The sequence below is a fragment of the Amyelois transitella genome, chromosome 2 (genome assembly GCF_032362555.1).
Source record: "Amyelois transitella isolate CPQ chromosome 2, ilAmyTran1.1, whole genome shotgun sequence".
Taxonomy (NCBI): Eukaryota; Metazoa; Arthropoda; class Insecta; order Lepidoptera; family Pyralidae; genus Amyelois; species Amyelois transitella.
In genome coordinates this window covers 6093283-6116018 of record NC_083505.1, presented here as the reverse complement: position 1 = coordinate 6116018, position 22736 = coordinate 6093283, and the positions used below count along the sequence as shown (strand labels likewise).

Here is a 22736-nt window from a genome sequence, read left to right as displayed (position 1 = left end):
ACCTGCTATAACACATCGAATAAAACTTATTTTGCAAAACATTTGTTTGAATTTCATTTAAATATTTATACGTAGTCATAGGAGATTATATTATGCTTATAACAGACACTTAAAACTCGAGTCTAATAAAACAACTTTTGTCATAATCTAATATTTTATTGCCTAAAGAAGGGCACAAAATAATCTAATGTGAAGTGTACATACACAAAACTTAAGTGTTTTGATACATAACAAACACCTTTCCTGATGCACGCTTGAACTGTTCCAACAGTTATCGTTGTCGGGATGGAAGCAATAATGTAAGAGCAGTCATTGCATCTGGGAATAGAGAATGATAGTTGACCAAAGGTACGTAGGCCGCAGTGATAACACGACCTGCGAACCACCGCCCATGTAAAGTGTTTACGGATGCTACAGCTGTAGCTATTGTTGGACATTTACAATAAACATTTCCTTGTGGCGATGCTTTATCCACATAAACATGTAAGACGCCACCGTGTTTATTGCACTCGCTGATGACATCATCTCTGATCTCAATATCCCAATTTGGATTTGTTTCCCTGAAACCAAAAAAAATAGTTTTTATTCTTTTTTGTGATTAAGTTACCAGTGGTGCAGGCTCGGAGCTAAATACGTTCATTTGCCGACAATTAATTTGCATGTATATAAGATCAAGTGGTTCCCGGCTCCATTACAAAAAAGAATAGGACCACTCCATCTCTTTTCCACGGATGTCGTAAAAGGCGACTAAGGGATAGGCTTATAAACTTGGGATTCCTCTTTTAGGCGATGGGCTAGCAAACTGTCACTATTTGAATCTCAATTCTATCACTAAGCCAAACAGCTGAGCGTGGCCTATCAGTCTTTTCAAGACTGATGGCTCTGTCTACCCCGCTAGGGATATAGACGTGATCGTATGTATGTATGTAATTTGCATGTATGTATTATCATAGAACCCGGAGAATAATAAAATAATGTTTCTATTATACTTAGTACTTACGTAGCAGGATCAAACATGTTGTTGAGCATGAAGCATTGTGTCGCTATGGGGGGTGCCACTTGTGGTTGTGGAGCAACTAATGCTGAGCCAGTGCCCATTAAAACTGACGCCGCAGCTGGTGGTATCTGTAAACATAATAATATTTTCTTACCACACCAACAAGTATTATGTATAATTATAAATATAGAGGTTAGCTTTTGCTTAATCTTTAGACCCATTAAATTTCAAACACTGCACTTTCGATCGCGACATTGTCGCCCACATTTTGGCGGCTTGGGCAAAAAAGATGGTATTTGAAGGGCCAGGTATTTACATCCACCATTACGACACACAGTATGGCAATGAAACAAGGTCATGGCGAGTGCTAGAGCAGTATATTAACATTAATTTTAAAATATTTATTAACTAAATATAGGTCATGCTTACCTGAAGACCTGTTCCCTCAGCAAGTTTGAACATAAGCTGCAAACGGCCAGTAGCTCCCAGATCGACACCAGCTCTATCTAACTCATCTGCATCAAATCTTGTATTAGACCCTCCATCAGCACGCTCAGTTACATTGCCTACTTTCATCGGTCTCCCCGCCAGTTCAAAGCCATTAAGCTGTTCCATTGCTTTTTTTGCATCGGCAGCATGATGGAACTGAAACAGTCAGAATTAAATAAGACATCTTCTTGTATTATGTTAAAAATAAATGATCAATAATTACTTACTGTTAAAAATCCATATCCTTTACTTTTGCCATTTTCTGGGTCAGTCATAAGTTGAATGTGATCAATTTTTCCAAATGGCTCAAATATACCTCTTAACATGTCTTCAGTAATATTAAAATGTAGAGAGCCAACATACAGTCTTGTTGGGCCATTACTCGCCTTTGGAGCCAAGTTAGGCAATGTATTGCCTACTCTATTTTTCTCTGCCTGTGTATGCTGAACAATGATTGGTACTCCTAAAAGTTTTTGTCCTGTCAATCCCAAAGCCTGTAAAATGTATCAGGGTTAGCATGTTATACAACCTATTACTAAATAGAAAATTTACACAAACAGTTGTCCTTAGCTGTGTGGTTTTTGAAAGGGTAAATCTTTCCCCAAGCTAATAGTGAACTTTGCAGATTGTTAGAAAGGAAACAACAACACCAACAACAAACCTGTCCTAGGCTTATTTCTGCTAGATCAGATTTAGGTTACCTATTATCCTGGCGGTTCAAGCAACACACTGCTAAGGATATAACCAGGAACACAATCAGATGATGAATAGGTATGCTTACCAATGGTACAGACTCTGCATCTTTGAATTCTATATAAGCAATTCCTTTGAATCTTCTGGTTTTATTACATGTAATAAGTCTTACATCTCTGACTTTGCCAACTGATGAGAAAAACTCTTCTAAATCTTTAGCCCTGATTCTTTGAGACAATTGCATACAAAACACAGTTCTGAGATCCCTCTCTTCTGGTGGCAATTCTTCTAATTTAGGTTCGAGGCCTCTTGATTTGGAGCGATATTCTTTACTTGGGTCTCTCTCTTTTTCGCGACTTTTCTCCCTTTTGTGCGATTTGTCTCTACTGCGATCTCTTTCTCGGCTGCGTTCTTTATCTTTACTAGTTCGCCGTTTGTCTCTGTCACGCTCCCGCTCTTTCTCCCTGTCCCGGTCCTTGTCCCTATGACTACGATCCCTATCGCGATCTCTACGGTCCCTATCTCTTTCGCGATCTCTGTCCCTATCCCTGTCCTTCTTGTCATCTCTATCTCTGGATCGGCGAGAGTCCCGGTCACGCGATCTTCTTTTTTCTCTTGATCGGCTTCGTCTGAAAATAACATAAAAATTAGATTATTTATGTCACGGAATTATAAACAAAATAAATCGCGATTTTTTTTAATTAGTCTTCAGAAAGTTTATATATAAAAATTAAAATTATATAATTGGAAATCAACATCTCTGCTGCATGAAGACTACTGCTAGACATAGGCTTTAAACTTGAACAGGTGTTAGTGTAGTGCATCCGTTAGTATTAAAAGTGAAAAGCTAGATTGTCACAAGCTTTAACCAAATATTTTATCATCATCTTGTTTAGATTAATTATCATTTTAACTGTCTGACAAAGCAAATTCAAATTCTTGAGAAAACTCCTTTTAAGTCAGTTAAAGAAAATATAAATGATGAAACTCACCTTCTACCGCTGTCCCTCTCCTTTTCTTTGTGCTTATCAGTATACTTGTCCGAGCGATGCTTTGAAGAGGAAGTGTTATCCTGTCACACAAAGCACAAGGTAGAAGCAGCGCCACAGCAACACACGCCGAGTGAATAAATAAAAATGCATTAGTTAATTATAATAATAAGTTGATCATTTGTATTATTTCATCATTGATAACTAAAAATCATTGATGAAATGATGCAAATGTCGTTTTTTACTTTTTCTAGGGTTGATAGTTGCATCAGCAACCACCTTTGTCACGCAGGTGTCAGTCGCGATGACCTGGACTACACTTACCGTTCACAAAACCACTGACAAAGGTCGTACACAGCGCTAACATCACACAGGGATACTTCTGCAAAAGATTTACGACCCATCAGCTCATGGTCTTGTTCATAAAAACTTTTATATTTGTCATTTAATTTCTTTTAATTGCATTTCAAGTAAATATTATATTAACTCATATAAAAAATGTAAGTAGTAGTGGATACCTCTCTGTTTGCTCAGGTCGGTGAAGTATGCTGGACTATTACCACAAAGTTCTATAAATACAAGAAATGATTCCCAATGTAATTTAGTTTTATAAATCTGCCAAAAACTGTTTAAAGATGTTAGGAGCTATATACAATGTTAAAAAAGAAAATACATAGTTAAAGATTACCAATTGAATACTTTCAAAATATACAGTAGAGCATCTTTAAACAATTTTTCCTAATTTACTAAAAAAACATAAGTTGAACTACAATAAACTTGACACTAATTTCATCATAAGTATTATTGTTATATGTAATATGTAGCAGATAAGTAGTAGAATATGGTTACTTTAAGTTTGCACATATTGGTAAGACATTGCACTAGTTGTGATTTCTGATTAACAACTATCAATATATGAATAGAAACATCATTCAACAATAGATTCAAACAATAATGGCAAGATAATAGTTAAAAATAAAATTTGCATCTAGGGATTTCACATAGGCCCAGTCCATTAACACTTTTTTATGGAGGCTAGAGAATGATAACATATTTCAAAGATTATATGATTACAGAATTTATCATTCATTACAGTGAAATTTGAAAAAGTATATATATATATATATATATATAGTATATATAATTGCATTTGGACATTGTAATAGGCTATTTGACAATGTGAAAAATATATTGTTTATACAGGCTGACATTTAAAACAACTGCATCCTTTTAAACAAAGACTATACCCATGCTTCTGAGCTGTTTGAGCCTATTTTTATTTAAATTAAACGTCATCATTTTCGCATTTAAAAAACCCTCAGAAACTACGTCACACGCTTTATTAAAGACCAATATCAAGATCAAGTAAAGTACAGAGTTGTCGAGATCGCTCAGCTGAATGAATTGTGTCGTTGACCTCTGAATCTTACGCGTCGCTTTTCCGCCGGCCGGGGTGATATGACGTATTTAGGATCGTGGATTTTGATACTTTTATTTTTTTTCGTACTTTCTGAAATATGAACCGATATTTTCTTTTAACGTTTTTAAATATCCTTTAGATGAGTACACTTAACAGATAAATTTATGCAGTTGAATTAAAAGTCACCCTGTATCTATCACTGGTATTTATTATTAGTTTAAAAATGGTTATTTATTCACATAAGTTGAAAATATTAATTAAATTCATCCATAAAAATGCACATTTTTAAACATTTGTCACGGGACACAAAACGCTCTTGATTGGTCGGATTGATAATGACGTCACTTGCTCTAAACTTGAAATTTGCTTACTTTAGCCTTCGAAACTGTTTTACATTGTTTTTATGTGATTTAATTATAATATTTTACCAAATACAATTCTTGGGTACACTAACAAATAGTTTTTCCGGAGTTTTTACGATGTATTGGTACATTTTGGAGCTGGACTCCATTTGTAACATTTTGTAATATAAAACACAGTTAAAATTAAATCCAATCACATTTTGGTTTCTTGTTTGCATTTAAGAGTGATATGTACCACAGATAGAAAAAAAGGCAGGTGATGTCACCGACCTCTTTGCAGCGCCATATGGTCACAGTAGCGTATTAAAATTTAGATTTTTATATTCGATTTTTCCAGTGATTAAATATCAAAATTAAAAAAAAAAATTAAGTTTTTTAACTGCTACTAAACAATTTAAACCGGTTTTTAAAAACTTGTCAAATAGACTATTACCTTTCCAAATTGGAACATATTTTTTTATATTGGTATTATTATTTACTCATAAATAATATATAATTAAAAACAATGATTGTTTAATATATGAATATTAATTTTTCTATTGTGGTCTGCCCTCTGTATTTTATTGTAAATCAATTATATTTAAAAGTAAACCAAAAATACATGTTAACATTCTAGTACAAACATTTACCCATACAGCACTAAACCTTGTAAGTATCCTTGACTCATTCATAATTAGTTATGATGTTTCTCTTCATAATTTCTGTAGAATCAAAGATTTTAAGTTCAATAATGAAAACACAAAACAATAATAACTGGGAAGTTCTTACAGGTAAAAACTTAGAATTTTACATTTATATAAAATAAATGCCTGCTTACAAACTTACTGCTGTTGGAATATGTAAATAACAATAAGTGTCTGCCTACTTCTGTTGTATTTAACTTAATAAAAGTGATTATATGAAAACTTAATTAAAATAAAAACTTACAGATTTATTATAAGGCGCTTCCAACATAGCCTCTACATCTAAATCTTCAGCCATTCTGAAAAAAATATTTCAATAAATAGTCAAATCTAACAATCACTAGGTACCTGTCTGCTAACGATCAAGATCAGAATAAAAAAATGAGGTTACTATAATGACACAGAGCAACTGGGGTCTGACCTGATATAAATTCAGTGTTACCAAGAAATCTTCACCAACTGTTAACAGAATTATTTTGCTTTGCCCCAATCAATGGCAAATGGCAGTGTGGAAGACTTTAAAATTAGATTAAGTTGTGCAGTTCACAAATATATTAAGCGGCGACCACACACTTTGCAAATTTCAACAAACCAAATCAAATGCAAACATGGGGATAGTGGTTTGGTTAGAGAAGGTTTGCAAGGGGTTGTAGCTGGCACATCGAGTGTCAGTTTTTTGATCACAAATCAAAGAGATTGCCTCAAGCGCTAGCGACGCGTCCACATGTTCGAGCCGAAATGTCAAATGTATATGTCACAGTGAGTTAGAAAACGCCGTGATATAATTACCTATATTCCTAGGGAAATAAAATTAATTAAAATTAGACTTTTGGATGGCGTCCGTAAAAAGGATTACCCCTTCGATAACAAATAAAGATATTGTAGTAAGTATCAAAACTAGACAAGCCATAGGTTAAACTCTCATTTCAAAGGTTCCTTACAAAAATGTTCAATCATAGGAACAGAACCGAACCCTAAAAATGTGACTAACAAGATTAAATTTATGAGGGTGTCGTGATGTAAGACAAGATCTAAGGCAATTTTCAAGGCAAGAAAACGCTGCACATGAGCTTGTTTACTAACGTAACGTAGGAAAAATCGCGGCAGTTAGCAGCGGCTGGTGAGAGATTTCTTTATTTATTTCTAGAAAAGTCACCTCAAGATATTTTCGAAATCAGATTTCTTATCATAAAATATGGGATTTTGTGTAATTAATAAAAATACATACCTGATAAACTGGAAGCCACGTTCTACAAATGTTAATAAGCCGCAATTGGTGAATGTGAGTTGTTTATGAACAACTTATTTATGAATATTAGGAGATCTCCACTACAAAATATCGTGAAATAACTTGAACTCGCATACACAAAATGGCGCTGTCCTGCCAGTGTTGCTAGGTGCGACCGCTTTGTAATTTTTTTTTTAATTATTGGCTGTGGGGGGCTGGGGGGAAATAAATTTTATTTCCAAAAACTTATGTTGTAAGCTTGTAAGCTAAGGCCGATGTCTCATTAGGTTAGGTGTTATGTATAAATGTCAATTTTAATGAACGCTTTGTGTTTTTTTATTTTTATTTTTTTATTATTTTCTGTGTGTAAATAGTAGTGGAGGGTGATATTTTATTTCCAAAAACTTATGTTGTAAGCTAGGTTGTATTTTTAAATAGCTGTTGCCGAAAAATTGCTCCTCTTTTCGGGAAACAGATGTGGTATGTTGTTATGAATATATGTAATTATGTCTTCGTATTACCCCTTTGTTTTATAACATCTTAGATTAGAAGGGAGCGAAGCCCCGTGCAGAATTTTGTTTAAAATAATAATAGTATTAATTATCGTTTTTGTAATTATTTGTATAATTTTTTTTATGAACCTACTTGGATGGTTTTATTTTTAAAGTACATCTACCCTACTAAGGTGTTTTCATATTTGTCACAAGATCTGATGACGGGAACTTGTTGAAAAAGAGGCAACACTTACTGCAACTTACTGAACGCAACTTATACGCTTAGGTATAGGTATATGTATGTATTTATATATTATTAAGTCTTTTCGAAAGTATATTTATATAGCGTTTTAGCAAAAAATTAAAATTCTTGATGACAATCCAATAGGATTTCGAAAAGCAAAATCTACTCTGCTACATTAACAATGTACAAAAAAAATTATAATAAAAATCGCCTTACGACACATTGAAGAGATGGCTCTATTATGACCGTTGGCTGCGTCTACACCTTAAGAGATGAAAACGTGATATAGGTAGGAGTAGGTACATAATATACATATGTATTATATTCAATCTGAAGAACAAAAAAATTGTACATTGTACATTGGATATTTTTCTTTTTATATTCTCAGTGGAATAAAGTTTTCTGTCTGTCTGTCTGGAGACGCAACACGCATAATCCACTGGACCGATTTACTTGAAATTTGGTATGAACATTTAACACATGGAGACTTTCCTTTATAATATCAATATAGTAGTGATTAGACGTTTAGATCTCCGTTCAACGTTCATAGGAGTTCGCGTCGCAAACAAACATAGGTACCACCTACCTACACCGCACCGACCGTTGTGTTTTGCCGTGCGATATTGCATTGTGAACAGGCACGACACAATTTAGTACATACATACATATGGTCACGTCTATATCCCTTGTGGGGTAGACAGAGCCAATTGTCTTGAAAATACTGATAGGCCACGCTCAGCTATTTGGCTTAATGATAGAATTGAGATTCAAAAATAGCGACAGGTTGCTAGCCCATCGCCTTAAAATAGAATCCCAAGTTTGTAAGCCTATCCCTTAGTCGCCTTTTACGACATCCATAGGAAAGAGATGGAGTGGTCCTATTCTTTAGTCACAATTTAGTCATGATGTGTATTATAGTATAGTGTAGGTATATAGTTACTATGAAGCCCTGTTATTTGATATGATACTATAGGTACTGAGAATGTCAAAAGAACAACATCGATTCATCCTTTCGGAAATAACAATACTGCAGTACCTACATAATATATACACACGAAATAGTAAATATTTGCAATCTAGCGCTTTTTTGATACGATCTAGCGCCTTCTCGTCGGTGAGAGTTGACAGCATTCAATCCACATTCAATCAAAGTCGGCTGTCAGTGTCAGTGTCAATGTCAGTGTTCGGTAAGTACCTAGGTTACGTGTACAGTACAGAGATACACACGTAGGTACCTATCGCTTCGCTTCGTTGTGACGTGTCGTGCGTTGCGTGGTGCAGAGTGCAAGCAAACTGCAACACAAAACAAACAAGGGTGCAGCGAATTGCAAATAATTTATCGTGCGTGGTATTTGCTGGTGTACGTGTCCGTGGCCGCGTGGCGGTATCGTTGTTAGAGCTTGTTTAATAATTTGAGACCTATTCTGAATAATAAGTAGGTACTTACATAGACACCTAATCTCATACGAATATTGAAGGAAAAATAATTATATATTATTAGGTATCTACAATTGAATAAAGCTCAATTATTGAAAATGACCACGGCAGCAAGGCCCACTTTTGATCCGGCTAGAGGTGGACAAGGACGCGGCGAAAAGGATTTGAGCGCTATATCTCGACAGTACTCCAGTAGAGATCTGCCTGGACATACGAAATTAAAATACAGGTGAGTGATTTATCTGGACACTTTAAAGTTCAAAAGGATTGCTTGGATGGTTTGGTCATGTTGTAAGTATGGATGAAAGCAGGTCAACCAGGACGGAAGGCCAATTGAGACCAATGACTATTTTAGATTTTAATTTACACTAGTTTGAATACTAACCGAACTGCTCTTACGGCGAGGGAAAACATCGACCGATCCAACATGGGTTAGGTTTACGTGCAAAGGTTGCGGAGGTCAGATGGGAGTCGTTTCGTGTGAAATCCTGACTCACCCAATCCAGGATCCATGGTCAAAGGCATACCCCGGGCTCCTCTCCAGAGTGTTGAGGATGCAACCGGTTCTAATGCCAGGAGGAAGAAGATTTATGCAGCAACTGGTCCGAATATCTTAACTGCGTGTTGAATGTTCTAAAGGAAGTTGATTTAAATTTTAACAAATGATGTTATTCTTACTTTTTAGACACCGAGGACAAGGCACCACTGAAGAGTTACGATCAAGGGATTTTCGCAAAGAACTAGACGATAGAGAAAAAGAAATTAAAGGCCCGAGCACAAGAAGGCTAAATGAACCATCCGCAAAGAGAGCCAAAGTGGATCAAGTACCCGCTGCAATTTTGGATGCGGATGATCCCCTTGAAGGAGATACTTCAGAATCGGATGATTCCGATGATGACACTGCGGCATTATTAGAGGAATTGAACAAAATAAAAAAAGAGCGAGCAACAGAACAGGCAAAGAAGGTATGTAATTTTTAGTTTGATTATTTACATTTTTTGCGAGAACAGTTCGTTGTTAGTACCATCATTGTTAAATGAAATTTTGTTACGTCCTCACCTCTCTGGAGAGTAGGCAGGGTTTAATTTTTATTTTATTTCATTTGATACCTGCAAATGATGCCTATTTTCAACTAGAAAACTCTAAAAATCCAATTTTTAAAATAATACCTCAATACCAAGTACATACATATGTTTTATACCTTTCCAGTTTTTTGGAATGTCTTTTATATCTAATCATCACACAATCATACATACCTGCTGTTAATTTCAATCGTCAAGCTAAGCAGCCAAACATAGCCTTGAGGAGTTTTTTTATTAATAGTACAGGCAACAGTGCAGACTGTATTTTCTACCCAAGCTACTGCAAGGGATAAAGACGTGACATGTCACAAATAATGTAATTTTTGTTTTAGGAAGCTGAAAAGAAACGAGAAGAGGAGAGAATACGAATGGAAAACGTTTTTTCTGGGAATCCTCTGTTGAATTACTCGGGAGCAGAACAAAAAAATTATATGAAGGTGAAAAGAAGATGGGATGGTGATGTCGTTTTCAAAAACTGTGCTCGTTCTGAGCCACAAAAGAAAGGCAACACATTTATCAATGACTCACTTAGGTCAGAATTTCATAAAAAAACCATGGAAAAATATGTTAAATAATGATAGTGTTATTGATTTTTTTGAGCTCTTAATCTGTGATTAGTCTGCTACTTTTAGCAGACGATAATCTATTTGTTACATTTTAAAACAAAAAAAAAAAATGTTGTTTTCTTATCAGCACAGTATAATATTTTTCCATGATTTGTTATAGTGAGCCAACAAAAACTGTACGAAATCAGTATTAAACAAGCATTCTATACAATGCCTATGTATGGCTATGTATTAAAGGGCCCTAAGGCCGATGTCTCATTAGGTTAGGTGTTATGTATAAATATCAATTTTAATGAACGCTTTGTATTTTTTTATTTTTATATATGTAATTATGTCTTCATATTACCCCTTTGTTTTATAACATCTTAGATTAGAAGGGAGCGAAGCCCCGTGCAGAATTTTGTTTAAAATAATAATAGTATTAATTATCGTTTATGTAATTATTTGTATAAATTTTTTTTATGAACCTACTTGTATGGTTTTATTTTTAAACTACATCTACACCCTACTAAGGTGTTTTCATATTTGTCACAAGATCTGATGACGGGAACTTGTTGAAAAAGAGGCAACACTTACTGCAACTTACTGAACGCAACTTATACGCTTAGGTATAGGTATATGTATGTATTTATAAATTATTAAGTCATGGAGGAAGGCATGGCCTTCCAGTCTTTTCGAAAGTATATTTATATAGCGTTTTAGCAAAAAATTAAAATTCTTGATGACAATCCAATAGGATTTCGAAAAGCAAAATCTACTCTACTACATTAACAATGTACAAAAAAAATTATACTTAATAAAAATCGCCTTACGACACATTGAAGAGATGGCTCTATTATGACCGTTGGCTGCGTCTACACCTTAAGAGATGAAAACGTGATATAGGTAGGAGTAGGTACATAATATACATATGTATTATATTCAATCTGAAGAACAAAAAAATTGTACATTGTACATTGGATATTTTTCTTTTTATATTCTCAGTGGAATAAAGTTTTCTGTCTGTCTGTCTGGAGACGCAACACGCATAATCCACTGGACCGATTTACTTGAAATTTGGTATGAACATTTAACACATGGAGACTTTCCTTTATAATATCAATATAGTAGTGATTAGACGTTTAGATCTCCGTTCAACGTTCATAGGAGTTCGCGTCGCAAACAAACATAGGTACCACCTACCTACACCGCACCGACCGTTGTGTTTTGCCGTGCGATATTGCATTGTGAACAGGCACGACACAATTTAGTACATACATACATATGGTCACGTCTATATCCCTTGTGGGGTAGACAGAGCCAATTGTCTTGAAAATACTGATAGGCCACGCTCAGCTATTTGGCTTAATGATAGAATTGAGATTCAAAAATAGCGACAGGTTGCTAGCCCATCGCCTTAAAATAGAATCCCAAGTTTGTAAGCCTATCCCTTAGTCGCCTTTTACGACATCCATAGGAAAGAGATGGAGTGGTCCTATTCTTTAGTCACAATTTAGTCATGATGTGTATTATAGTATAGTGTAGGTATATAGTTACTATGAAGCCCTGTTATTTGATATGATACTATAGGTACTGAGAATGTCAAAAGAACAACATCGATTCATCCTTTCGGAAATAACAATACTGCAGTACCTACATAATATAGGTATACACACGAAATAGTAAATATTTGCAATCTAGCGCTTTTTTGATACGATCTAGCGCCTTCTCGTCGGTGAGAGTTGACAGCATTCAATCCACATTCAATCAAAGTCGGCTGTCAGTGTCAGTGTCAATGTCAGTGTTCGGTAAGTACCTAGGTTACGTGTACAGTACAGAGATACACACGTAGGTACCTATCGCTTCGCTTCGTTGTGACGTGTCGTGCGTTGCGTGGTGCAGAGTGCAAGCAAACTGCAACACAAAACAAACAAGGGTGCAGCGAATTGCAAATAATTTATCGTGCGTGGTATTTGCTGGTGTACGTGTCCGTGGCCGCGTGGCGGTATCGTTGTTAGAGCTTGTTTAATAATTTGAGACCTATTCTGAATAATAAGTAGGTACTTACATAGACACCTAATCTCATACGAATATTGAAGGAAAAATAATTATATATTATTAGGTATCTACAATTGAATAAAGCTCAATTATTGAAAATGACCACGGCAGCAAGGCCCACTTTTGATCCGGCTAGAGGTGGACAAGGACGCGGCGAAAAGGATTTGAGCGCTATATCTCGACAGTACTCCAGTAGAGATCTGCCTGGACATACGAAATTAAAATACAGGTGAGTGATTTATCTGGACACTTTAAAGTTCAAAAGGATTGCTTGGATGGTTTGGTCATGTTGTAAGTATGGATGAAAGCAGGTCAACCAGGACGGAAGGCCAATTGAGACCAATGACTATTTTAGATTTTAATTTACACTAGTTTGAATACTAACCGAACTGCTCTTACGGCGAGGGAAAACATCGACCGATCCAACATGGGTTAGGTTTACGTGCAAAGGTTGCGGAGGTCAGATGGGAGTCGTTTCGTGTGAAATCCTGACTCACCCAATCCAGGATCCATGGTCAAAGGCATACCCCGGGCTCCTCTCCAGAGTGTTGAGGATGCAACCGGTTCTAATGCCAGGAGGAAGAAGATTTATGCAGCAACTGGTCCGAATATCTTAACTGCGTGTTGAATGTTCTAAAGGAAGTTGATTTAAATTTTAACAAATGATGTTATTCTTACTTTTTAGACACCGAGGACAAGGCACCACTGAAGAGTTACGATCAAGGGATTTTCGCAAAGAACTAGACGATAGAGAAAAAGAAATTAAAGGCCCGAGCACAAGAAGGCTAAATGAACCATCCGCAAAGAGAGCCAAAGTGGATCAAGTACCCGCTGCAATTTTGGATGCGGATGATCCCCTTGAAGGAGATACTTCAGAATCGGATGATTCCGATGATGACACTGCGGCATTATTAGAGGAATTGAACAAAATAAAAAAAGAGCGAGCAACAGAACAGGCAAAGAAGGTATGTAATTTTTAGTTTGATTATTTACATTTTTTGCGAGAACAGTTCGTTGTTAGTACCATCATTGTTAAATGAAATTTTGTTACGTCCTCACCTCTCTGGAGAGTAGGCAGGGTTTAATTTTTATTTTATTTCATTTGATACCTGCAAATGATGCCTATTTTCAACTAGAAAACTCTAAAAATCCAATTTTTAAAATAATACCTCAATACCAAGTACATACATATGTTTTATACCTTTCCAGTTTTTTGGAATGTCTTTTATATCTAATCATCACACAATCATACATACCTGCTGTTAATTTCAATCGTCAAGCTAAGCAGCCAAACATAGCCTTGAGGAGTTTTTTTATTAATAGTACAGGCAACAGTGCAGACTGTATTTTCTACCCAAGCTACTGCAAGGGATAAAGACGTGACATGTCACAAATAATGTAATTTTTGTTTTAGGAAGCTGAAAAGAAACGAGAAGAGGAGAGAATACGAATGGAAAACGTTTTTTCTGGGAATCCTCTGTTGAATTACTCGGGAGCAGAACAAAAAAATTATATGAAGGTGAAAAGAAGATGGGATGGTGATGTCGTTTTCAAAAACTGTGCTCGTTCTGAGCCACAAAAGAAAGGCAACACATTTATCAATGACTCACTTAGGTCAGAATTTCATAAAAAAACCATGGAAAAATATGTTAAATAATGATAGTGTTATTGATTTTTTTGAGCTCTTAATCTGTGATTAGTCTGCTACTTTTAGCAGACGATAATCTATTTGTTACATTTTAAAACAAAAAAAAAAAATGTTGTTTTCTTATCAGCACAGTATAATATTTTTCCATGATTTGTTATAGTGAGCCAACAAAAACTGTACGAAATCAGTATTAAACAAGCATTCTATACAATGCCTATGTATGGCTATGTATTAAAGGGCCCTAAGGCCGATGTCTCATTAGGTTAGGTGTTATGTATAAATATCAATTTTAATGAACGCTTTGTATTTTTTTATTTTTATATATGTAATTATGTCTTCATATTACCCCTTTGTTTTATAACATCTTAGATTAGAAGGGAGCGAAGCCCCGTGCAGAATTTTGTTTAAAATAATAATAGTATTAATTATCGTTTATGTAATTATTTGTATAAATTTTTTTTATGAACCTACTTGTATGGTTTTATTTTTAAACTACATCTACACCCTACTAAGGTGTTTTCATATTTGTCACAAGATCTGATGACGGGAACTTGTTGAAAAAGAGGCAACACTTACTGCAACTTACTGAACGCAACTTATACGCTTAGGTATAGGTATATGTATGTATTTATAAATTATTAAGTCATGGAGGAAGGCATGGCCTTCCAGTCTTTTCGAAAGTATATTTATATAGCGTTTTAGCAAAAAATTAAAATTCTTGATGACAATCCAATAGGATTTCGAAAAGCAAAATCTACTCTACTACATTAACAATGTACAAAAAAAATTATACTTAATAAAAATCGCCTTACGACACATTGAAGAGATGGCTCTATTATGACCGTTGGCTGCGTCTACACCTTAAGAGATGAAAACGTGATATAGGTAGGAGTAGGTACATAATATACATATGTATTATATTCAATCTGAAGAACAAAAAAATTGTACATTGTACATTGGATATTTTTCTTTTTATATTCTCAGTGGAATAAAGTTTTCTGTCTGTCTGTCTGGAGACGCAACACGCATAATCCACTGGACCGATTTACTTGAAATTTGGTATGAACATTTAACACATGGAGACTTTCCTTTATAATATCAATATAGTAGTGATTAGACGTTTAGATCTCCGTTCAACGTTCATAGGAGTTCGCGTCGCAAACAAACATAGGTACCACCTACCTACACCGCACCGACCGTTGTGTTTTGCCGTGCGATATTGCATTGTGAACAGGCACGACACAATTTAGTACATACATACATATGGTCACGTCTATATCCCTTGTGGGGTAGACAGAGCCAATTGTCTTGAAAATACTGATAGGCCACGCTCAGCTATTTGGCTTAATGATAGAATTGAGATTCAAAAATAGCGACAGGTTGCTAGCCCATCGCCTTAAAATAGAATCCCAAGTTTGTAAGCCTATCCCTTAGTCGCCTTTTACGACATCCATAGGAAAGAGATGGAGTGGTCCTATTCTTTAGTCACAATTTAGTCATGATGTGTATTATAGTATAGTGTAGGTATATAGTTACTATGAAGCCCTGTTATTTGATATGATACTATAGGTACTGAGAATGTCAAAAGAACAACATCGATTCATCCTTTCGGAAATAACAATACTGCAGTACCTACATAATATAGGTATACACACGAAATAGTAAATATTTGCAATCTAGCGCTTTTTTGATACGATCTAGCGCCTTCTCGTCGGTGAGAGTTGACAGCATTCAATCCACATTCAATCAAAGTCGGCTGTCAGTGTCAGTGTCAATGTCAGTGTTCGGTAAGTACCTAGGTTACGTGTACAGTACAGAGATACACACGTAGGTACCTATCGCTTCGCTTCGTTGTGACGTGTCGTGCGTTGCGTGGTGCAGAGTGCAAGCAAACTGCAACACAAAACAAACAAGGGTGCAGCGAATTGCAAATAATTTATCGTGCGTGGTATTTGCTGGTGTACGTGTCCGTGGCCGCGTGGCGGTATCGTTGTTAGAGCTTGTTTAATAATTTGAGACCTATTCTGAATAATAAGTAGGTACTTACATAGACACCTAATCTCATACGAATATTGAAGGAAAAATAATTATATATTATTAGGTATCTACAATTGAATAAAGCTCAATTATTGAAAATGACCACGGCAGCAAGGCCCACTTTTGATCCGGCTAGAGGTGGACAAGGACGCGGCGAAAAGGATTTGAGCGCTATATCTCGACAGTACTCCAGTAGAGATCTGCCTGGACATACGAAATTAAAATACAGGTGAGTGATTTATCTGGACACTTTAAAGTTCAAAAGGATTGCTTGGATGGTTTGGTCATGTTGTAAGTATGGATGAAAGCAGGTCAACCAGGACGGAAGGCCAATTGAGACCAATGACTATTTTAGATTTTAATTTACACTAGTTTGAATACTAACCGAACTGCTCTTACGGCGAGGGAAAACATCGACCGATCCAACATGGGTTAGGTTTACGTGCAAAGGTTGCGGAGGTCAGATGGGAGTCGTTTCGTGTGAAATCCTGACTCACCCAATCCAGGATCCATGGTCAAAGGCATACCCCGGGCTCCTCTCCAGAGTGTTGAGGATGCAACCGGTTCTAATGCCAGGAGGAAGAAGATTTATGCAGCAACTGGTCCGAATATCTTAACTGCGTGTTGAATGTTCTAAAGGAAGTTGATTTAAATTTTAACAAATGATGTTATTCTTACTTTTTAGACACCGAGGACAAGGCACCACTGAAGAGTTACGATCAAGGGATTTTCGCAAAGAACTAGACGATAGAGAAAAAGAAATTAAAGGCCCGAGCACAAGAAGGCTAAATGAACCATCCGCAAAGAGAGCCAAAGTGGATCAAGTACCCGCTGCAATTTTGGATGCGGATGATCCCCTTGAAGGAGATACTTCAGAATCGGATGATTCCGATGATGACACTGCGGCATTATTAGAGGAATTGAACAAAATAAAAAAAGAGCGAGCAACAGAACAGGCAAAGAAGGTATGTAATTTTTAGTTTGATTATTTACATTTTTTGCGAGAACAGTTCGTTGTTAGTACCATCATTGTTAAATGAAATTTTGTTACGTCCTCACCTCTCTGGAGAGTAGGCAGGGTTTAATTTTTATTTTATTTCATTTGATACCTGCAAATGATGCCTATTTTCAACTAGAAAACTCTAAAAATCCAATTTTTAAAATAATACCTCAATACCAAGTACATACATATGTTTTATACCTTTCCAGTTTTTTGGAATGTCTTTTATATCTAATCATCACACAATCATACATACCTGCTGTTAATTTCAATCGTCAAGCTAAGCAGCCAAACATAGCCTTGAGGAGTTTTTTTATTAATAGTACAGGCAACAGTGCAGACTGTATTTTCTACCCAAGCTACTGCAAGGGATAAAGACGTGACATGTCACAAATAATGTAATTTTTGTTTTAGGAAGCTGAAAAGAAACGAGAAGAGGAGAGAATACGAATGGAAAACGTTTTTTCTGGGAATCCTCTGTTGAATTACTCGGGAGCAGAACAAAAAAATTATATGAAGGTGAAAAGAAGATGGGATGGTGATGTCGTTTTCAAAAACTGTGCTCGTTCTGAGCCACAAAAGAAAGGCAACACATTTATCAATGACTCACTTAGGTCAGAATTTCATAAAAAAACCATGGAAAAATATGTTAAATAATGATAGTGTTATTGATTTTTTTGAGCTCTTAATCTGTGATTAGTCTGCTACTTTTAGCAGACGATAATCTATTTGTTACATTTTAAAACAAAAAAAAAAAATGTTGTTTTCTTATCAGCACAGTATAATATTTTTCCATGATTTGTTATAGTGAGCCAACAAAAACTGTACGAAATCAGTATTAAACAAGCATTCTATACAATGCCTATGTATGGCTATGTATTAAAGGGCCCTAAGGCCGATGTCTCATTAGGTTAGGTGTTATGTATAAATATCAATTTTAATGAACGCTTTGTATTTTTTTATTTTTATATATGTAATTATGTCTTCATATTACCCCTTTGTTTTATAACATCTTAGATTAGAAGGGAGCGAAGCCCCGTGCAGAATTTTGTTTAAAATAATAATAGTATTAATTATCGTTTATGTAATTATTTGTATAAATTTTTTTTATGAACCTACTTGTATGGTTTTATTTTTAAACTACATCTACACCCTACTAAGGTGTTTTCATATTTGTCACAAGATCTGATGACGGGAACTTGTTGAAAAAGAGGCAACACTTACTGCAACTTACTGAACGCAACTTATACGCTTAGGTATAGGTATATGTATGTATTTATAAATTATTAAGTCATGGAGGAAGGCATGGCCTTCCAGTCTTTTCGAAAGTATATTTATATAGCGTTTTAGCAAAAAATTAAAATTCTTGATGACAATCCAATAGGATTTCGAAAAGCAAAATCTACTCTACTACATTAACAATGTACAAAAAAAATTATACTTAATAAAAATCGCCTTACGACACATTGAAGAGATGGCTCTATTATGACCGTTGGCTGCGTCTACACCTTAAGAGATGAAAACGTGATATAGGTAGGAGTAGGTACATAATATACATATGTATTATATTCAATCTGAAGAACAAAAAAATTGTACATTGTACATTGGATATTTTTCTTTTTATATTCTCAGTGGAATAAAGTTTTCTGTCTGTCTGTCTGGAGACGCAACACGCATAATCCACTGGACCGATTTACTTGAAATTTGGTATGAACATTTAACACATGGAGACTTTCCTTTATAATATCAATATAGTAGTGATTAGACGTTTAGATCTCCGTTCAACGTTCATAGGAGTTCGCGTCGCAAACAAACATAGGTACCACCTACCTACACCGCACCGACCGTTGTGTTTTGCCGTGCGATATTGCATTGTGAACAGGCACGACACAATTTAGTACATACATACATATGGTCACGTCTATATCCCTTGTGGGGTAGACAGAGCCAATTGTCTTGAAAATACTGATAGGCCACGCTCAGCTATTTGGCTTAATGATAGAATTGAGATTCAAAAATAGCGACAGGTTGCTAGCCCATCGCCTTAAAATAGAATCCCAAGTTTGTAAGCCTATCCCTTAGTCGCCTTTTACGACATCCATAGGAAAGAGATGGAGTGGTCCTATTCTTTAGTCACAATTTAGTCATGATGTGTATTATAGTATAGTGTAGGTATATAGTTACTATGAAGCCCTGTTATTTGATATGATACTATAGGTACTGAGAATGTCAAAAGAACAACATCGATTCATCCTTTCGGAAATAACAATACTGCAGTACCTACATAATATATACACACGAAATAGTAAATATTTGCAATCTAGCGCTTTTTTGATACGATCTAGCGCCTTCTCGTCGGTGAGAGTTGACAGCATTCAATCCACATTCAATCAAAGTCGGCTGTCAGTGTCAGTGTCAATGTCAGTGTTCGGTAAGTACCTAGGTTACGTGTACAGTACAGAGATACACACGTAGGTACCTATCGCTTCGCTTCGTTGTGACGTGTCGTGCGTTGCGTGGTGCAGAGTGCAAGCAAACTGCAACACAAAACAAACAAGGGTGCAGCGAATTGCAAATAATTTATCGTGCGTGGTATTTGCTGGTGTACGTGTCCGTGGCCGCGTGGCGGTATCGTTGTTAGAGCTTGTTTAATAATTTGAGACCTATTCTGAATAATAAGTAGGTACTTACATAGACACCTAATCTCATACGAATATTGAAGGAAAAATAATTATATATTATTAGGTATCTACAATTGAATAAAGCTCAATTATTGAAAATGACCACGGCAGCAAGGCCCACTTTTGATCCGGCTAGAGGTGGACAAGGACGCGGCGAAAAGGATTTGAGCGCTATATCTCGACAGTACTCCAGTAGAGATCTGCCTGGACATACGAAATTAAAATACAGGTGAGTGATTTATCTGGACACTTTAAAGTTCAAAAGGATTGCTTGGATGGTTTGGTCATGTTGTAAGTATGGATGAAAGCAGGTCAACCAGGACGGAAGGCCAATTGAGACCAATGACTATTTTAGATTTTAATTTACACTAGTTTGAATACTAACCGAACTGCTCTTACGGCGAGGGAAAACATCGACCGATCCAACATGGGTTAGGTTTACGTGCAAAGGTTGCGGAGGTCAGATGGGAGTCGTTTCGTGTGAAATCCTGACTCACCCAATCCAGGATCCATGGTCAAAGGCATACCCCGGGCTCCTCTCCAGAGTGTTGAGGATGCAACCGGTTCTAATGCCAGGAGGAAGAAGATTTATGCAGCAACTGGTCCGAATATCTTAACTGCGTGTTGAATGTTCTAAAGGAAGTTGATTTAAATTTTAACAAATGATGTTATTCTTACTTTTTAGACACCGAGGACAAGGCACCACTGAAGAGTTACGATCAAGGGATTTTCGCAAAGAACTAGACGATAGAGAAAAAGAAATTAAAGGCCCGAGCACAAGAAGGCTAAATGAACCATCCGCAAAGAGAGCCAAAGTGGATCAAGTACCCGCTGCAATTTTGGATGCGGATGATCCCCTTGAAGGAGATACTTCAGAATCGGATGATTCCGATGATGACACTGCGGCATTATTAGAGGAATTGAACAAAATAAAAAAAGAGCGAGCAACAGAACAGGCAAAGAAGGTATGTAATTTTTAGTTTGATTATTTACATTTTTTGCGAGAACAGTTCGTTGTTAGTACCATCATTGTTAAATGAAATTTTGTTACGTCCTCACCTCTCTGGAGAGTAGGCAGGGTTTAATTTTTATTTTATTTCATTTGATACCTGCAAATGATGCCTATTTTCAACTAGAAAACTCTAAAAATCCAATTTTTAAAATAATACCTCAATACCAAGTACATACATATGTTTTATACCTTTCCAGTTTTTTGGAATGTCTTTTATATCTAATCATCACACAATCATACATACCTGCTGTTAATTTCAATCGTCAAGCTAAGCAGCCAAACATAGCCTTGAGGAGTTTTTTTATTAATAGTACAGGCAACAGTGCAGACTGTATTTTCTACCCAAGCTACTGCAAGGGATAAAGACGTGACATGTCACAAATAATGTAATTTTTGTTTTAGGAAGCTGAAAAGAAACGAGAAGAGGAGAGAATACGAATGGAAAACGTTTTTTCTGGGAATCCTCTGTTGAATTACTCGGGAGCAGAACAAAAAAATTATATGAAGGTGAAAAGAAGATGGGATGGTGATGTCGTTTTCAAAAACTGTGCTCGTTCTGAGCCACAAAAGAAAGGCAACACATTTATCAATGACTCACTTAGGTCAGAATTTCATAAAAAAACCATGGAAAAATATGTTAAATAATGATAGTGTTATTGATTTTTTTGAGCTCTTAATCTGTGATTAGTCTGCTACTTTTAGCAGACGATAATCTATTTGTTACATTTTAAAACAAAAAAAAAAAATGTTGTTTTCTTATCAGCACAGTATAATATTTTTCCATGATTTGTTATAGTGAGCCAACAAAAACTGTACGAAATCAGTATTAAACAAGCATTCTATACAATGCCTATGTATGGCTATGTATTAAAGGGCCCTAAGGCCGATGTCTCATTAGGTTAGGTGTTATGTATAAATATCAATTTTAATGAACGCTTTGTATTTTTTTATTTTTATATATGTAATTATGTCTTCATATTACCCCTTTGTTTTATAACATCTTAGATTAGAAGGGAGCGAAGCCCCGTGCAGAATTTTGTTTAAAATAATAATAGTATTAATTATCGTTTATGTAATTATTTGTATAAATTTTTTTTATGAACCTACTTGTATGGTTTTATTTTTAAACTACATCTACACCCTACTAAGGTGTTTTCATATTTGTCACAAGATCTGATGACGGGAACTTGTTGAAAAAGAGGCAACACTTACTGCAACTTACTGAACGCAACTTATACGCTTAGGTATAGGTATATGTATGTATTTATAAATTATTAAGTCATGGAGGAAGGCATGGCCTTCCAGTCTTTTCGAAAGTATATTTATATAGCGTTTTAGCAAAAAATTAAAATTCTTGATGACAATCCAATAGGATTTCGAAAAGCAAAATCTACTCTACTACATTAACAATGTACAAAAAAAATTATACTTAATAAAAATCGCCTTACGACACATTGAAGAGATGGCTCTATTATGACCGTTGGCTGCGTCTACACCTTAAGAGATGAAAACGTGATATAGGTAGGAGTAGGTACATAATATACATATGTATTATATTCAATCTGAAGAACAAAAAAATTGTACATTGTACATTGGATATTTTTCTTTTTATATTCTCAGTGGAATAAAGTTTTCTG

At 35.6% G+C, this 22736-nt stretch overlaps 5 protein-coding genes across 7 annotated transcripts; 4 read left to right on the top strand and 1 right to left on the bottom strand.

Moving 5' to 3' along the window:
- Positions 1-141: 141 nt before the first annotated feature.
- On the bottom strand, positions 142-7014 carry LOC106143080 (RNA-binding protein 39). The gene is made up of 8 exons (XM_013345052.2): positions 6862-7014; positions 5878-5932; positions 3172-3251; positions 2268-2808; positions 1714-1980; positions 1427-1642; positions 1001-1125; positions 142-560 (listed from the first exon to the last, which is right to left on the bottom strand). The coding sequence occupies exons 2-8, from the start codon at positions 5929-5931 to the stop codon at positions 272-274; spliced, it is 1572 nt and encodes a 523-aa protein (XP_013200506.1). The 5' UTR covers position 5932; positions 6862-7014; the 3' UTR covers positions 142-271.
- On the top strand, positions 6388-11167 carry LOC132901892 (protein CWC15 homolog A-like). 3 transcript variants are annotated; one of them, XM_060945021.1, is made up of 4 exons: positions 6388-6517; positions 9101-9265; positions 9722-10001; positions 10451-11167. In XM_060945021.1, exons 2-4 carry the CDS (start codon positions 9135-9137, stop codon positions 10691-10693), a joined length of 654 nt encoding a protein of 217 aa, XP_060801004.1. In that variant the 5' UTR covers positions 6388-6517; positions 9101-9134; the 3' UTR covers positions 10694-11167. The 3 variants fall into 3 exon arrangements, with proteins under 3 accessions (XP_060801004.1, XP_060801005.1, XP_060800997.1); XM_060945022.1 differs by lacking the exon at positions 6388-6517 and adding an exon at positions 6538-6753; XM_060945014.1 differs by lacking the exon at positions 6388-6517 and adding an exon at positions 7150-7341.
- A 1291-nt stretch (positions 11168-12458) lies between these two features.
- LOC132901898 (protein CWC15 homolog A-like) lies at positions 12459-14852 on the top strand. Its single transcript, XM_060945034.1, has 3 exons — positions 12459-12950; positions 13407-13686; positions 14136-14852. The coding sequence occupies exons 1-3, from the start codon at positions 12820-12822 to the stop codon at positions 14376-14378; spliced, it is 654 nt and encodes a 217-aa protein (XP_060801017.1). The 5' UTR covers positions 12459-12819; the 3' UTR covers positions 14379-14852.
- A 1291-nt stretch (positions 14853-16143) lies between these two features.
- On the top strand, positions 16144-18537 carry LOC132901896 (protein CWC15 homolog A-like). Its single transcript, XM_060945032.1, has 3 exons — positions 16144-16635; positions 17092-17371; positions 17821-18537. The coding sequence occupies exons 1-3, from the start codon at positions 16505-16507 to the stop codon at positions 18061-18063; spliced, it is 654 nt and encodes a 217-aa protein (XP_060801015.1). The 5' UTR covers positions 16144-16504; the 3' UTR covers positions 18064-18537.
- An 887-nt stretch (positions 18538-19424) lies between these two features.
- On the top strand, positions 19425-22218 carry LOC132901893 (protein CWC15 homolog A-like). Its single transcript, XM_060945028.1, has 3 exons — positions 19425-20316; positions 20773-21052; positions 21502-22218. The coding sequence occupies exons 1-3, from the start codon at positions 20186-20188 to the stop codon at positions 21742-21744; spliced, it is 654 nt and encodes a 217-aa protein (XP_060801011.1). The 5' UTR covers positions 19425-20185; the 3' UTR covers positions 21745-22218.
- The last annotated feature ends 518 nt before the right edge of the window (positions 22219-22736 follow it).